At 45.7% G+C, this 17,398-nt stretch overlaps 1 protein-coding gene across 2 annotated transcripts in view; it reads right to left on the bottom strand.

Moving 5' to 3' along the window:
• Positions 1–8,218: 8,218 nt before the first annotated feature.
• Positions 8,219–17,398, bottom strand: part of RIN3 (Ras and Rab interactor 3) — a 113,822-nt gene continuing 104,642 nt past the window's right edge. For both annotated transcript variants that reach the window (XM_037900852.2, XM_043547987.1), the window contains exon 10: positions 8,219–11,065. In XM_037900852.2, coding sequence (XP_037756780.1) covers positions 10,757–11,065 — 309 coding nt within the window. In that variant the 3' untranslated portion in view covers positions 8,219–10,756. The remainder of the gene's footprint in view (positions 11,066–17,398) is intronic.

The raw sequence follows: 17,398 nt of genomic DNA, 5'->3' as shown, positions 1-17,398 counted from the left end.
TAGGTGCCTAACTCCCATTTACATCAATGGAAATTAGACACCTAAACACTTTTGAAGCTCTGGGATCAGAGCTCTCCGTTTCTCCCAGATAATAATATGGCATCTTCCTTCTGAGGGTCTCAACGTGCTTTAAATAAGCCCCGTAACAAATAAGTATCACATGAAAAATGAGGCTAAGTGACCTGCCAGCAATTACAAAGCACATGTGGCCTGGCTCAGATTTCTTGCTTCTCAACTCAATTTTCACAATTATCCTATACTCAGGTGGGACTTGTGCCTGAGCAGACATTACATGATTTGGCATTAATGCACTGGGGGCGGTATGGAGCTTCACTGCCCTAGGGGAGCAGACCTGGAATGACAAAGCATAAATTTTAGTTTCTTACCTCACATCCATAAACTTTTCTGCAAGAATAATTTCCAGAGCGCTATTTTCCATAACGTGACTCTCATGGCTGTGTATCACCAATTCCTAAGTAGCTAGTATGGCACGGAAGAGAAGGAAAAAAACTGGGAGATGCACCACACTCCAGTAACTCCTTGGATTCAGCTGAGTTCTCGCCCTTGAAGCACTCAGACCTGCTGATGTTGTTAGGCCTTTTCATAGGGCTTCTTTTTTTTAGCAAAAAGAAAAGGAGTACTTGTGGCACCTTAGAGATGAACCAATTTATTTGAGCATAAGCTTTCGTGAGCTACAGCTCACTTCGTCGGATGATGAAGTGAGCTGTAGCTCACGAAAGCTTATGCTCAAATAAATTGGTTCGTCTCTAAGGTGCCACAAGTACTCCTTTTCTTTTTGCAAATACAGACTAACACGGCTGTTACTCTGAAACCTATTTTTTTAGCAGCAATTCAATAAAAAACCCTACCAAAAAAATCTTCACAATGCAGGTTAGCAGGCTCACCATGCTACCTGACGGATAATCACCGGGGAAGGATCCACTCAGCACCAGCATGCCAATGCTAACAGACAACAGTTCCCTGTTCACATGAGGGTGTTTTCAGAAACAAGTGTTAAAAAACTAGTTCAGGAGTGACCAAAGATTGGCCGATGAACCATGGAGTTCTACAATGTGCTCCGCAGTCATCTGCAAATTTAATATGTGGCTACAGTTACTACATTTCCCAGTATGCAATGCTTCATCTGAACTTGGAAATGGGGCCACATACATATTAAAGTTAATTGGCTGTTCCCTCTATGCACATTTTGTGCAGTTCTCAGCTTTCTGTCATGGTTTCCTGCCCTAAATTGGGCAAAGTTCACATTGCATGGCTTTAATAAGCTACAAGAAATAAAGCTTAAACTCAAGCAACGTGTGCCCTCCATGCCTTAGCCCTAAGTTGGTTTCACCTCTTCCTCCTCTTATGTTAACAGATGCCTGTACGAAAGTCCAAAGCAGCTATTTTGCAATTGTAGGTTCCAGGCATCAGGCTGTTTGTACGGAATCAACTTCAAGACCTCCATTAAAAAGGGGCCCATAGGAAGCCATTTGCAGTGCACAACTTCTTTTAGTGGGCCTAGAAAACCTCTCTAAACAATGCAGCAGGTTCCTGAGCACCGTCTACTGGCACATTATGTTCTTTGATTCCTGTCCATCAGCTCAACAACGGTAGGGAGAGGGGGGCAAACGAAGCCTGTTCCATTCTTCATTTGGGTTCTGTGGTTTACTATTCACCAAATGTTTGACCAGGACTCCTTAGACTGCCTTTCACTAGTGGTTGCTGCCCCTAGCTACCCCATGAGGGTTAGCATAGCAACTGAGGCAAGGTCCAGGGGTGTGGTGCTGCAGTGCCCTTGAAGCCAGTTGTGAGCGCTGAGTGAGTTGTTAGGCTCAGCCCATTACAGGTATGGCTGGGTACTGTGCAGCTGTTGAACTCCCCAATGTACCCCAGCCCATTCTCTAATAAATAACTCTTTCCAGATCTACAGATGCCTCTTTGGTAGAGCGCTCCTGTAACTGCGTTCACGTCCTTAATGCTAAGAAAGGCAAAAGAACCATTCATTTGGAGTCTGTGAATTTTTGCTCTGTAGATATTCACAGATGCCATGTCATTGTTATCTCAGTCCAGACCAAGACGAGCTGACTTGAGTGTGTTTGCTTACCTAGGGTGCCCAAACCCTACAAACAGCGCTGTGCACAGCCCATTTAAAGCCAGTGATTTGCAGGCCCTATTCTGCCTGTCTCTGAGAGCCAGATTCTGTCTGGTGCGTATGTGGATGTACCATGGGGCAACCCTAACCCTAACCCGATGAATCATAGAATCATAGAATATCAGGGTTGGAAGGGATCTCAGGAGGTCATCTAGTCCAACCCCCTGCTCAAAGCAGGACCGATCCCCAATTAAATCATCCCAGCCAGGGCTTTGTCAAGCCTGACCTTAAAAACTTCTAAGGAAGGAGATTCCACCACCTCCCTAGGTAACACATTCCAGTGTTTCACCACCCTCCTAGTGAAAAAGTTTTTCCTAATATTCCACTTAAATCTCCCCCACTGCAACTTGAGACCATTACTCCTTGTTCTGTCATCTGCTACCACTGAGAACAGTCTAGAGCCATCCTCTTTGGAACCCCCTTTCAGGTAGTTGAAAGCAGCTATCAAATCCCCCCTCATTCTTCTCTTCCGTAGACTAAACATCCCCAGTTCCCTCAGCCTCTCCTCATAACTCATGTGTTCCAGTCCCCTAATGATTTTTGTTGCCCTGCGCTGGACTCTTTCCAATTTTTCCACATCCTTCTTGTAGCATGGGGCCCAAAACTGGACACAGTACTCCAGATGAGGCCTCACCAGTGTCGAATAGAGGGGAACAATCATGTCCCTCGATCTGCTGGCAATGCCCCTACTTATACAGCCCAAAATGCCATTGGCCTTCTTGGCAACAAGGGCACACTGTTGACTCATATCCAGCTTCTCGTCCACTGTAACCCCTAGGTCCTTTTCTGCAGAACTGCTGCCAAGCCATTCGGTCCCTAATCTGTAGCGGTGCATTGGATTCTTCCGTCCTAAATGCAGGACTCTGCACTTGTCCTTGTTGAACCTCATCAGATTTCTTTTGGCCCAATCCTCCAATTTGTCTAGGTCCCTCTGTATCCTATCCCTACCCTCCAGCGTATCTACCTCTCCTCCCAGTTTAGTGTCATCTGCAAACTTGCTGAGGGTGCAATCCACACCATCCTCCAGATCATTTATGAAGATATTGAACAAAACCAGCCCCGGGACCAACCCTTGGGGCACTCCACTTGATACCGGCTGCCAACTAGACATGGAGCCATTGATCACTACCCGTTGAGCCCGACAATCGAGCCAGCTTTCTATCCACCTTATAGTCCATTCATCCAGCCCATACTTCTTTAACTTGCTGGCAAGAATACTGTGGGAGACAGTGTCAAAAGCTTTGCTAAAGTCAAGGAACAACACGTCCACTGCTTTCCCTTCATCCACAGAACCAGTTATCTCGTCATAGAAGGCAATTAGATTAGTCAGGCATGACTTGCCCTGGGTGAATCCATGCTGACTGTTCCTGATCATTTTCCTCTCCTCTAAGTGCTTCAGGATTGATTCCTTGAGGACCTGCTCCATGATTTTTCCAGGGACTGAGGTGAGGCTGACTGGCCTGTAGTTCCCAGGATCCTCCTTCTTCCCTTTTTCCCTCACGAAAGCTTATGCTCAAATAAATTTGTTAGTCTCTAAGGTGCCACAAGTCCTCCTTTTCTTTATGTGGCTTCAGTAAGGGCCAAGAAAATCTTCATCCCTTATGCTCAGGGGCCTTCCGGGGCTGAGTTGCCATGTCTCTGTCACCCCTGCAGGCCCTGGCCAGAGGAGCTGTCCAACTGCACCTGGGGCGTAGGATGCACCTCACAAACTGGCACGCTAGCTGCTATGCAGAGGCTGCAGCGCTAGGAGGCATTCGGAGTCCCCAGGGCAGTGCCAAGCCACTCCTGCCCCAGTGCAGGGCAGTGCCTAAATGGCATGGCTGAGACGCATGCTATCGTATCTGCTGCCATCAGTTAGCCGGTCTGGGCTAAATCCTGCAATGCTTCCTCAGGGAAAAGGCCCAATGAGGACCGCAGCATGTGTATGATTATGGGCAATAACAGCCACAGTGCTAAGTCTCACTGTGCTTATGGCGTCTGTATTATTCTCTCTCTTTCCTGTGCAGGCAATAAGAATGGACAAGCAATTATTCTATGTATTCAAAACGCAGCCTGTGGATTAAGTTCTGATTCCGTCTGATGTCAGTGGAATGCCTTCCATTGCTTTCAGTGGGCTTTGGATCAGGCCCTAAACAACCAGCATGTGTAATTGGGTTAGTGAATTAGTGCCAGATTGTATTAAGCATGGCTCTAAAGCCTTCCATGCACGGAAGGGTTACTTTAAAAAGCTGGGGGTTTTTTACGGACTTTGCTGTGCTCAGCAAGTTTCCATTGTGCATTATTCCTGGCCTTGCAAGTAAATTATGTCCAAATAGTTTCACAATGTTTCTGTGGAAACTAACCCCTGAGGCGCCCTTGGCTGGCTTACACAACTTCACTTGTTCACAGGGTAAAGTCTATGACTCTCGCTCGATCTGCTGATCAGTCACGTGAGGGCTAGTGTTTGAGTCACTTAGTAATTGTTCCTTGACTAATCACATGACAGCACTGGGTCATCAGACCAGGAAGTTTCCTTCAGTTAAATTGTCAAGTAAGTTTCTTTTAGGTAAAAAGGAGCATTGTGGGAGATACTAAGCAATAAATAAACAAATCGCTTTTAATCCAAACAGTTTCTTCCATGTTTGCCATATTCAGTATCTGGAACTGTGGCCTCCAGTTGAGAAACAATGACTTCAGCATGGTGACAGGATGGCCCAAGACATGTGGGCACAGCTCCTCAAAGGTGTTTAGGTACCTAATTTCTAATGAACTCACTGGGAGTTAGGCTCCTAGATACCTCTGAGGATCTGGGCTGTGGAGCCTTCCCCCGCCTGTTCACTGGTTCATACCTGACCCAGGTCACTAATGACTAGATGTGCTGCTCATAGTTTATGGTGGAAGATGTCTGTATCACAACGGACAGTCTCAGTAGAGAAGCCAATGGACATATGGCCATGTTCACTGAACTTCCTTCTAGCACTGGCATTGCATCTCCAGCTAGTAAACTACCATCTCATTGGGCCTGGCAAGTCTTAACTGCTTCCTATCACTGCTGGTGCTGGCATCTGTTGCAGCTTTAAGCAACAACCCTGAGGTGGTGGTTATGCAAAGCTGTACTACCAACACAATGCCCCCAAGAGCTCCAGCGTGTGCATGGGAATCAAGACTCCCCAGTATGGCTGTCTTTGGGGTGGCTGCCGTGCACAGAGTGGGGTGCTAGGGAGTAGCCCCTGCAGTCAGGAAAGTGCAGGGCCTATGAGTGTGCCCAGTGGATGCAAGTGGAGTGGGGTCATAGCTCTAGCCTCACTTGAGAACTCTCAGTCATCTGCCACAATCTGGCTCCCAGTGGCCTGCCTTGAGAGGGGGAGACACTGTGCGTTTCTTGAAATATGTGGTTTAGTTTGTATGTTTTCATTTATTGGTGACTTAGGGCTTGTCTACCCTTGGAAATTTACTGAAATAGCCATTCCAGAAAAGTTATTTTGGCATAGGTGGACACTCTCATTCTGGTATAACAGGCTTAATCCACAAAGTGGATCCACTTTCTCAATTAAATTAATTTGGAAAATCTATTCCAGACTAGCTATTTTGATAAATTTCCCAGTGTAAACAAGCCCTTAAGCTGATTTACTGCACTGGAATGGGATCATACTGGCAGAGCTGTGGAATGTCAGGGGTTCACATTTCTCTCAGGATGAAAAATGCCAGAATTCAGGATAGATTGTTTTATATTTGGAAGACCTCAGGTAGAGACCAAGTAGCCTGTACTTTGCCCTCAAGAACTCCTCCCCAGGTCTTATTAGTATTTGCTTTGGTGTTGTTCTTATCATTTATATAGTGCCGCCAAGTGCTCTACATACATATAGGAAAGAAGCCCCTTCCAAAGCCCTGAGAGTCTAGAGACTGAGCCTACAAGCACTTATTCACCAGGTGTAGTAAGCCCTTACTACTGTGAATAGTCTTGTTGATTTCAGTGGGAGATACGACACCTCTAATCAAGCCACTGATTTACCTGCCTGAATATGGATTTAAGGACAACATTCTTAAAGTGACTCATGACATTGGGTCCCTCAATTCTGGGGAGCCCAACTTGCAACAGGTTAATGGAGCCCAGTTTTCAAAGGACGGGATGCTCAGCACTTTGTGTGTCTCAATTTGAGTTCCCAAAATCATTACTTAGCTTTGAAAAATCATGGCCTGTGTGCTTAATTTTAGGTGCCCAAGTTGTGCCCTTTGGACTGAGGCAGCTAAATATTTACCCTCCTTAATCTCCTCAAGGTAGCTATGTTGAGTATGAGGTAGTTTAATGTAGGTGGGATGGGTGGTTGTCTTTTTTCCATAAGACCTATACGGATGAGGGTGTGTATGGCCATTAATAATCCCATGATGCTTTTAGAAAAGATAGGTGGCCCCCTCCCCATACTCCATTCACGTGGGCTATGTTGGGTGTCATTTGTCTGGCCACTGGTGATTATGTTTGAGCAATGGAATAAATAACTCCCAGATCTACCACTACTAAACAGCTTATAAAGTACTTTGGGGTCCTTCAGGATCAGAGGAGCTAGGGTATGTAAATTACTGGATGAGATTACAGCTGTTGTGCTAAAAGGAAACCATACCTTGCTGCCATTATTTCACCCAGCTTGGCAAACTATAGTGACTAAGAATTTATATATATATGCAAAATCTAGGGGTTAGGAATTCCCATAGAGGAGAAGCTGAGGGGCAGTAGCTTGTATCTGAGTCTATAGGCTGGAATAATGGTTGTGGGAGGGGCAATATTACAGCCCCATGGCATGCCCCCTGGTTGGAGGATGGATTTCCTTTCCACAACCACTGCACAGGATGTGTACATAAAGCCGAATCACTCAGGCTTCATGTGGGTTTCCTGAATTTCCCCCTTAGAGCAGAGAAGAAGTTCCCTCCACCTGTCCCAGATGCAGAAATGCCCTTTTCACTCCCAATAAAGAGCTGACAAGAGTCCCCTCCCCCCACCCCGAACTCCAGATGCCACAACTCAGCCGTGCCCTTTCTCTGGGCTGTATTCCAAATAATACCACATATGCAGCACATCTGATCTGGAAGGATCCCAAGTTTCTTCACACAGTGGAGAGCACCAGAAGTGGAGGGTGCCAGCCAATTGCACAATATGAGCGCATGCGTGCGGGAAGGGTGAGAAAATGAGTCAAAGACTTTGGCGCAAACCTCTCTGTCATAAATAAAAAAGGAAGGGTAACAACCTTTATGTGTGCAGTAACATAAAATCCCTCCTGGCTAGAGGTACAGACAGAGGTACAGAATCATTTTACGGGTAAGGGTTTAATCAGTTCAATTAACCTGGTTGGCACCTGACCAGAAGGGCCAATGGGAAAAGAAGATACTTTCAAATTGGGGAGGGCTGGGGGAGGTTTTGTTTGTGCTCTCTTTGTTGGTTCCCTCTTGGGACAGGGAGAGCAGGTAAACCAGCTCCTAAAAAGATCCTGAAATGATACAGAAATTGTAAGTAATAGCAAGGAAATGCGTTAGATTATCTTTTGTTTTAGCTTGTGAATTTTCCCTATGCTAAGAGGGAGGTTTATTCCTGTTTTTGTAACTTTAAAGTTGAGCCTAGAGGGGAAATCCTCTGTGTTTTAAATCTTTTATTACCCTGTAAAGTTACCTTCCGTCCTGATTTTGCAGGTGTGATTCTTTTACTTTTTTCTTTATAATAAAGTTCTTCTTTTAAAGAACCTGACTGGTTTTTAGTGTCCTAAAAACCAAAGGGTTTGGTCTGTGCTCACTTTGTTAACTTATTGGTTAGTATATTATTCTCAAGCCTCCCCAGGAAGGAGCTTGGGGGGAATATTTTTGGGAAATAGGGACTCCAAGTGGTCTTTTTCCTGAATCTTTGTCTGAATCACTTGGTGGTGGCAGCAATACCGCCCAAAGATAAGGAAAGGATTTGTGCCTTGGAGAACTTTTTAACCTAAGCTGTAGAAATAAGCTTAGGGGGTCTTTCATGGGGGTCCCACATCTGTACCCCAGAGTTCAGAGTGGAGCAGGAACCCTGACACTCTCTTATAACGAATCCCTCAGTGCTGCACATGATATATTTGAAGCCACAATATTTTATTTACTTTTCCCAAATGTAATATCACTTTCTCCTGGCCACATGGACCCAAGACTAAATGCATGACAAGGTAACAGACTCACAGTAATAATTTGTAATTTTTATGCTCGTTTGGTTGGTGACCAGTACAAAGGATCCATATATATTTATTTCTCACACCAAAATAAATGCCAAACTACAGCAGTAGTGAATATAGGGACACGGATTTCAAACCCCAGAGAGAACAACTGTATACTCCTTGTTCAGTAATGAGGCTGGGACCCTTTAAAAAGTAATGTAATAAAAATGTAATGGGACTTGTGCGCTCCAGGCTCCTCGTCCCCCCACCCCGCCAAAAAAAACCACTGACCATTTCCTCCTTAATGCTAGCTGGATGTAGAAGTTGTGCTGAATGAACAGACTTACACAACCCCCTTTTCTAATCATAACAATGTGTGTTTCCTACTAAGGATAAATCAATCAAACTTGGCCTGTTCCTGTGGTCCTTGGGAAGGATATTCCCGCTACACTGACAGTTACTCCTGTCCTGCGTGGGAAGAACTGGGTCCCTTACATACATTAACATGAGTGGGAACTTTGGCTGAGTAAGGGCTGTGGGATCAGTCCCATGATGGATTAATATCTGTGCTTAAACCAAGGACTCCTATGTCCATTCTTCACTCAAGAAGCAGAAAGCTGGCTTGAGGTTTTGTGTGCTTTTGCATCAGGACATTTTACGGAAAATTCAAGCCTGTAGTGAGATTTCATTGGCAGGTTCTGAGCCCTGGAGAATAGGAGTGGAGAAATCAAAAGGAACTTCAGCAAGTTCAGTCTGCAACAGCATGTATTTACTCATGTAACAACCTGAAGATACAAAAACATCTGAGAAAATAACAGAAGCATCCAGTACTGGCTGAAAAGGAAGTGGTATTTTTTAAAAAAAGTCTCTGACCTTGAGTCCTTTCATTGATCTATTTGAAATCAGAGAGTTTTTTATAATGAGTGTTGCCTTTTCCATCAGTGTTTTTATACTATCAAGTTATCCACAAATAGGAAGTGATTTTAAAATGATCACACATGGAAATAAATACATGTAACCAGTGTGACAGGGTCGGGCCAGATGGCTACAGGAGAATAAGAGAAGGCAGATATATTAGCCCCAGGCTAAGTAGGTCCCTTTTCCCTGGGTAAGGTAACAGGGAAGGTTCCAGAACAATCAGGAACCTTCTGGAGATAATTAAGACAGGCTGATTAGAACACCTGCAGCCAATCAAGAAGCTGCTAGAATCAATTAAGGCAGGCTAATCAGGGCACCTGGGTTTTAAAAAGGAGCTCACTTCAGTTTGTGGTGTGCGTGTGAGGAGCTGGGAGCAAGAGGCACTAGGAGCTGAGAGTGAGAACGCGGACTGTTGGAGGACTGAGGTGTACAAGCATTATCAGACACCAGGAGGAAGGTCCTATAGTGAGGATAAAGAAGGTGTTGGGAGGAGGCCATGGGGAAGTAGCCCAGGGAGTTGTAGCTGTCGCACAGCTGTTCCAGGAGGCCCTCTAGACAGCTGCATTCCATAGGGCCCTGGGCTGGAACCCAGAGTAGAGGGCGGGCCCGGGTTCTCCCGAAACCTCCCAACTCCTGGTCAGACACAGGAGGAGTCGACCTGGACTGTGAATTCAGAAAAACGGTCAAGCTGAGGGCTGCCGTGAAGCTCCAAGGCAAGCGAATCCGCCAATAAGCGCAAGACCCACCAAGGTAGAGCAGGAACTTTGTACAACAGATTTGATTAAGGCTGTTGTACATCTAAAATGATGGAGATGGAGTTTCAGTCTTTAAGAGGAAAAAAAATATATTGATGGAAGTGCGTAAATTACGTAATTAAGTGAAATGTATACCACACAGAAATGCGTCTTAGCGCACATACAGTATTGGATTTCATGTTCTGTTATTACATGTATTTCAAAGGTCAGTATGTGTAATATAACATACCAGGATAGAGATGGAGTTCTGCTGCATGATACAATTCTATGCTGCTGAACAGATCAGTCATGATTCATAATTTATTCAAACAGGGTGAAATTCAGCCCTGTGCACTCACCAGCTCTAGGCACTCACACCATATAAGTCCTCAGAAATAGGGTTTAAGTTGTGCATTTGCCCTTTAGAGGCCTTCTGCATAGGTGACTTTCATCTATATAACATAATGGGATAGATACTCACTCCTCTGTAAAAACTCCGGAGCAACTGGATTAAGCTCCATTGTCCACATCCGTTATGAGTTTGTTTGTTGCCATAGAGAGGTTTTGAGGTTTAATACTTCAAGTTTTCCAAATTAGGAACATTCCTATGAATGCTCTGTTTGCTTCTGCAAATGAATTCTGCTGAGAAATGCGCAGTAGTGAGACAGCATCTACAACTACTACCCTGTCCAGCACTGCTAAAAGGCTGAGCTCCAGCATGCTCCTGGTGTCAGAAGATCTCATAAGATAAAGTGTCTCAGTCTTTCAAAGACTGCAGCATACACAATATAAGAGCAGTTCTGCCATTATAAAAAGTCTGGCTCTTTGATGACTGAAATCTGTGTCTCTTCCTTGCACAGCAGTTTATAAATAAAATGGAAATCTTTTTTGGGTTCGCTCTTCAGCAGGTACGATTTTATATGATGGGGGTGGGCATCGTCAGCAAGCTGCAGGCACTTGTCATCAACATGAACAAAGAGCCCATAGTTCTGGGGATCCGACACCTCAAACTTCTCAGCACATTGCTGGCCTAGCTGCTGAGTTGTCGTGTCTATCCGCGAGGCCATCGTCCGTGTCTGGGCATCAGTCTCCAAAAAAGAGATGGAGATGAAATCCTGCAAAGAAAAATATAGAACTAGATATAACACCCAAGTTCAGGCAATAAGGATAGATTGGATACTAAAGATGGGCCTGAGATGCCATGTTCAGAAAAGTTTGTATTAGGATTTTGGTTCAGACCCAGTTCTGGAGCACTTAGGGATTTTCATTAAGAAAACACACAACCAAGGAGATTCACTGTTAGACCCTGATCCCACGAAGCGCTTAGCTTTAAACAAGTAATCCACCCTATTGAAGTCAGTGGGCCTGCTCACATGCTTAAAGTTAAGCACATGTGTAAGTGTTTTGATGTTTTGGGGCCCTAGTGAGAATCTCCTGCTATGCAGAAGGTGCACTCTGAAATCATTCCCACCCTCATCTGTGAGGCATCATCCAGCAAGACAGGAAGCAAAGGAAAGTGCCATCATCATGAGTAGGCCACAAGCCTCACCTAAGGACATCGGTCCTCACAACCAGATGTCTCACAGGGGCAGGAGAAGAATTGGCCCATGGCAAACCTGGCAGGTAACAACGTGGTGTAGCATCTTCCCTCTCTTGCTTCAGTAGAGTGGAAATAAATGAATGATTGTTGTGGTGGTAAATTCCATTCATGTCCTAGCCTCAACAGTCAGGCCAAGAAAATGATGATTCCATACTTGTTTCTCCCAGGGAAGAATCTTGCATCACAGTTCTAGTCAGCTCATAGCCACAATGGGAAGCACAAGGTTCAACTTCATTCTCATGCACGAAGATTGAAAATTCCCTGCCCTTTGGTCAGAAAGCCCTCTGGTCTTCCAGCTCAAGTAGGAAATCTGAGAAACGTGGGTTATTTTTTAAGATGACCTGGTGGAGGACTCTGACTCTTGAAAAATGAGACAGCTTTGAAAAGAGACAGTAAAAACTTCTATAGAATTGCAAAATATTCCTACTAACAGTTCATCTAGACCAGTGGTTCTCAACCCGTAGCCCAATCAGCACACAGCTGTGGCCCATGTGACATCCTCAGGGCCATATGGGTAGTATATATATTGTGTGGATGAGGCCAACATAACACAGAGAGAGCAGCATGTGCAGCCCACAATGATGAATAGGTTGAGAACCACTGATCTGGACCATTCCCCAGCCAGTAGCAGGCTCTTCTCTCCTGCATATTTTCCAGTGATTTGTCCAGCCTATCGTGAAATGGCTCAAGGGAAGGGTAATTTGGACAAATGTCTAAAAGGCAGTGAAGTGTTTCTTCATGGATGTTCCTTTTGTGACAAAGGGAGCACTGGATAACCCCAGCACTGCCAAAACGCAAGGGCTGTCCACAGCAACTTCTGTTCACTCTCCTCTTCGACTTTTGTTGTTAAGGGCTTCCTAGTACTATACGGTTAGTAATTAATCAGGCCTCTCACTGAGAGAAATGATCTTTGCTGCCACCTTGTGGTTGAAAATAAGGATGAATGTAAACTGTTTTTAAAATTCATTTTGTGCTTGGGGAAGGTGCTGGTTTGGCAGCATATTTATCCACTGACCAGGTGCAACACAAGAAGCAGCTACAGAAGTGTTCACAGCCTGTCCTGCCTGAGTGCCACACCTCTGACTTGGAAGGACATCTAGGGAGGAGAGGATAACCCAGTCTCCCTGCTCCATTCTGTCCGTAGCTTCTCTACCGAGACTGACAGGAGTGGTTATTAGCGTCAACTCTGAGAATGTTTTTTATAATGGGGAGAGCTCTCCAAGTAGTCACTGGAGAGAGACAGCCATCTCATTAATAACAATTGTCAACCTCCATTGGCATAAACCCTATTCAAGCTGCTTCTACTATGGATGTAGAAGCCCTCTACACCAACATTCCACACAAAGATGGACTACAAGCTATCGGGAACAGTATCCCCAATAATGTCATGGCAAACCTGGTGGCTGAACTTTGTGACTTTGTCCTCACCCACAACTATTTCACATTTGGGGACAATGTATACCTTCAAGTCAGCAGCACTGCTCTGGGTACCCACATGGCCCCACAGTATGCTAACATTTTTATGGCTGACTTAGAACAACGCTTCCTCAGCTCTCGTCCCCTAATGCCCCTACTCTACTTGTGCTACACTGAGGACATCTTCATCATCTGGACCCATGGAAAAGAAGCCCTTGAGGAATTCCACCATGATTTCAACAATTTCAATCCCACCATCAACCTCAGCATAGACCAATTCACACAAGCGGTTCATTTCCTGGATACTACTGTACTAATAAGCGATGGTCACATAAACACCACCCTATACCGGAAACCTACTGACCGCTGTTCCTACCTACATGCCTCCAGCTTCCATCCAGGACACACCACACAATCCATTGTCTACAGCCAAGCTCTAAGATACAACCACATTTGCTCCAACCCCTCAGACAGAGACAAACACCTACAAGATCTCTATCAAGCATTCTTACAACTACAATACCCACCTGCTGAAGTGAAAAAACAGATTGACAGAGCCAGAAGAGTACCCAGAAGTTACCTACTACAGGACAAGCCCAACAAAGAAATAACAGAATGCCACTAGCTGTCACCTTCAGCCCCCAACTAAAACCTCTCCAGCGCATCATCAAAGATTTACAACCTATCCTGAAAAATGATCCCTCACTCTCACAGATCTTGGGAGACAGACCAGTCCTCATTTACAGACAGCCCCCAACCTGAAGCAGATACTCTCCAGCAACCACACACCACACAACAAAAACACTAACCCAGGAACCTATCCTTGCAACAAAGCCCAATGCCAACTCTGTCCACATATTTATTCAAGTGGCACCATCATAGGACCTAATCACATTAGCCACACCATCAGGGGCTCGTTCACCTGCACATCTACCAATGTGATATATGCCATCATGTGCCAGCAATGCCTCTCTGCCATGTACATTGGCCAAACTGGACAGTCTACACAAAAGAATAAATGGACACAAATCTGACATCAGGAATCATAACATGCAGAAACCGGTAGGAGAACACTTCAACGTCTCTGGCACTCAGTAAAAGATTTAAGGGTGGCAATTTTGCAACAGAAAAGCTTCAAAAACAGACTCCAACGAGAAACTGCTGAGCTTGAATTAATATGCAAACTAGATACCATTAACTTGGGTTTGAATAGAGACTGGGAGTGGCTGGGTCATCACACATATTGAATCTATTTCCCTAAGTTAAGTATCCTCACACCTTCTTGTCAACTGTCTAAATGGGCCATCTTGATTATCACTACAAAAGTTTTTTTCTCCTGCTGATAATAGCTCATCTTATCTAATTAGCCTCTTACAGTTTGTATGGCAACTTCCACCTTCTCTGTATGTATATATATATCTTCTTACTATATGTTCCATTCTGTGCATCCGATGAAGTGGGCGGTAGCCCACGAAAGCTTATGCTCTCATAAATTTGTTAGTCTCTAAGGTGCCACAAGTACTCCTGTTCTTTTTGTGGATATAGACTAACACGGCTGCTACTCTGAAACCAGCCCTCGGTAGGTTAGTTACTTCCACTTTGTCCTTCTCCAGGACATCCCACAGTCTTTATTTTCTCCTGAGGGCATTCTGTGCGTGCGAGTGCACGCGCACACGCATACACACAATTTGCAGAATTTTAAAATCTTGTGCACAGAATTTTTTTTATTTGTCACATAAATGTGGAGGCTCCAGCATGGCAGTAGGGAGCACAGGCCACTGGCTGCACAGAGGTGGGGGATCACTGTGCAGCTTCCCCCGGGACACAGACTCAGCGGTGAGGCTGCACCCAATCCTGACACAGCGCAAGGCCCAGGCCTGCCCCAGAAACAATCCAGGGCCCTGCCCCTCTGTGCCAGGTGGACCAAGTGTGGGCAGGCAGGCTCAGCAAAGCAGGATCCAAGTGTGGAGGGGCTTAGGGTGGAGAGGGTTCTGTGTGCGGCAGTCTGGGTGTGAGCGGCTCAGTGGGAATCCAGGTGGGGGGGATCTGGATGCGCAGGGGCTTGTTGCAGGGTTCTGGGTGCAATGGAAATGGGACTCTGCAGGAGGGTCCAGGTGAAGGTAGTTGGGGCTCAGCAGGAGAGGTGTCTGGGTGCGGGGGGCTCAGTGGTGGGTCCAGATGCTGGGGGAGTGGAGCTCAGTGGGGTGGGGATCCAGGTGCAGTTCGTTGGGGCTCAGTAGGGTGGGGATCCAGGTGCAGGTGGCTCGTCATGGTGGTCCAGGTGCAGGGGGAATGGGCTCATTGGGGGGGTTCTGTGTACAGGGGGGGTGAGGCTCAGCAGGAGGGTCTTGGTATGAGGGGGTCTGGCTGCATGGGGGTTGGGTGGATGTGGGAACAGCTCCCTGTACAGTGATCCCTCCCCCTGAGGAGTGATGGGTGCAGGAAGCATGGGGGGGGGGAGGGGAGTTTGCAGAACTTTCTCCAGCCGGGGGAGGAATCTGTGGGTGGGTCTAACACAGCCCTCGATGCCGTGCAGGGGAAGAGGAAGTCCCATCCTCCCCAGCCCAGCTGGGACTAGCAGCTGAGCCCAGTGCTGGGTAGGAGCCACCAGCTGGGTCTTCCCCAGTCCTGCCTCCTGCCCCACAGTGATTTACCTCTCTGCTGGCTGCCCTGGGCACCAAAATCATACTGCTGGGGAGGGTCACATGACTGCTTTTGTGGGCTTCTTTTTCCTTCCCATCAGAAAGTCTTTTTTCTGCAGGGAAGCAAAGAAATCTGCTGGGGACATAAATTCTGTGCATGTGCAGTGGTGCAGAATTCCCCCAAGAGTAAATTTATTACACCTCCCACACAAGCCAACTAGAGGAAGTGTTTCAAGGAGGTATTGTACTAATGACAGAAGAGAGGCCTATTAAATAGGGGGTGGACTGGGCCTTTATTTTCAGTTACATACTCTTGTTCATCAGCTATTAAATAACTGGCATTTATGTTCTCTATCCCATCTAGTTCAAATAGATCCTTTCCAAACTGTGTTTATGGACACATTCTCCCATCAGTGTGTATATGTGGTTGTTGATAATGCTAATGGGAATCACATAACAGAATATATCCATTAATCCAGAAGAATATGTCCATTCAGATTTTCACCTTGTCTTCAGAACTCAGATGATATTGCCCTGGGATTAACCTCATTGCCTCTGCCTGCCTACAGATTTACAAATTCTCCACTCGTTTTTCTTTTCCCTGCCTTTAGTGCAATCTCCTTGTAATTTCTTTGAATTCCATCATTACAATAGTAAACCCTTTGGGTTGCCTAGGGGAATTCCTAGGAGGGACCTTCGATGTGGGGTGCTAGGGATCAGCATCTGGTCCACAGCTCAGATCCTGAATTAGGTCATCAGTGAAAAGGAGTTTGCTGAGTTTAAAAGCCATCTTGGGTAACTTTATGATCAGTACTGATGTCCCTCAGGGGCAATGTCTGTTGTATTTCTGTGTATGTATAATATCTAATCAGGGCAACCTCTTGCTGTCCAGGCTCCCTACTTCTCCTCTCAACTCTGTTCAAAATTCTGCTGCAAAAATCATCTTCCTCCTCTGATATTAAAACTAGGCCATGCCCCTGTTGGTATCCCCTCAATGGATTCCACTAGCCTTCGCATCAGTCTCACTCTTAAGAGATTGTTGGAGGCTGCTGTGACAAATATGGCAATTTCCTGACTTACCCCTGGGAGACGTCTATTGTATTCAATGAGTGGTTCATGTATTATTGTGGGCCAGGACTGCATGTAACTTCTTGAGGGAGGAGCTGTGACAGATGTAGGACCTGGATGATCAAAGGACTATATTGAACAATCTGCCAGACAAAAATGGACTTTTGGGACCGTACGTATGAAATGGATTTTCTGGGCCATATGTGGGGGAGGTGAATGCAAATCCCTCACCTTTGGTTATGAAAAAAACAGCCTTCTGAAGCTATGCCCTGAGCGGGGGAGAGAGGGGACTGTCAGCTGATTACCTGTTACATGAGGCCAAGATCAAAGGCCCCAGCTGTATAGTGGAAAGACGGAGCTATTCATGAGGGTGCTAGTTCTGAGCTGAAGCTGTTCTGAACTGTTCACCACAGAAAACACCCTTGGTGGGGTTTGAAGGACTGACTCCTACCAGAGCCCTTGTTTGCGTTGGGGAGCATGGTGATATCTGATAAGCTTATTAGTACATGTGTAGGTTCTTTGATGGGTTTTAATATGTTTTCTCTGTAGTACTTTCACCTTCAGAGTAAAGGTGCTTGTTTAGAAAGAGCTGTGTGGTAACTTGTGACTGCTGGCAATTACAGCTGTTTGCAGCCTTTGATGAGAAGGCAAAGTGCACTTGCTGGCCTGTCTAGGATGCCTGGCTTGCTGGGAATATCACAGTGTAGGCAGGAAACAGTGCA

This window comes from Chelonia mydas, chromosome 6 (assembly GCF_015237465.2).
Source record: "Chelonia mydas isolate rCheMyd1 chromosome 6, rCheMyd1.pri.v2, whole genome shotgun sequence".
In the NCBI taxonomy this organism is placed as follows: Eukaryota; Metazoa; Chordata; order Testudines; family Cheloniidae; genus Chelonia; species Chelonia mydas.
This window is presented reverse-complemented; position numbering and strand designations above follow the sequence as displayed.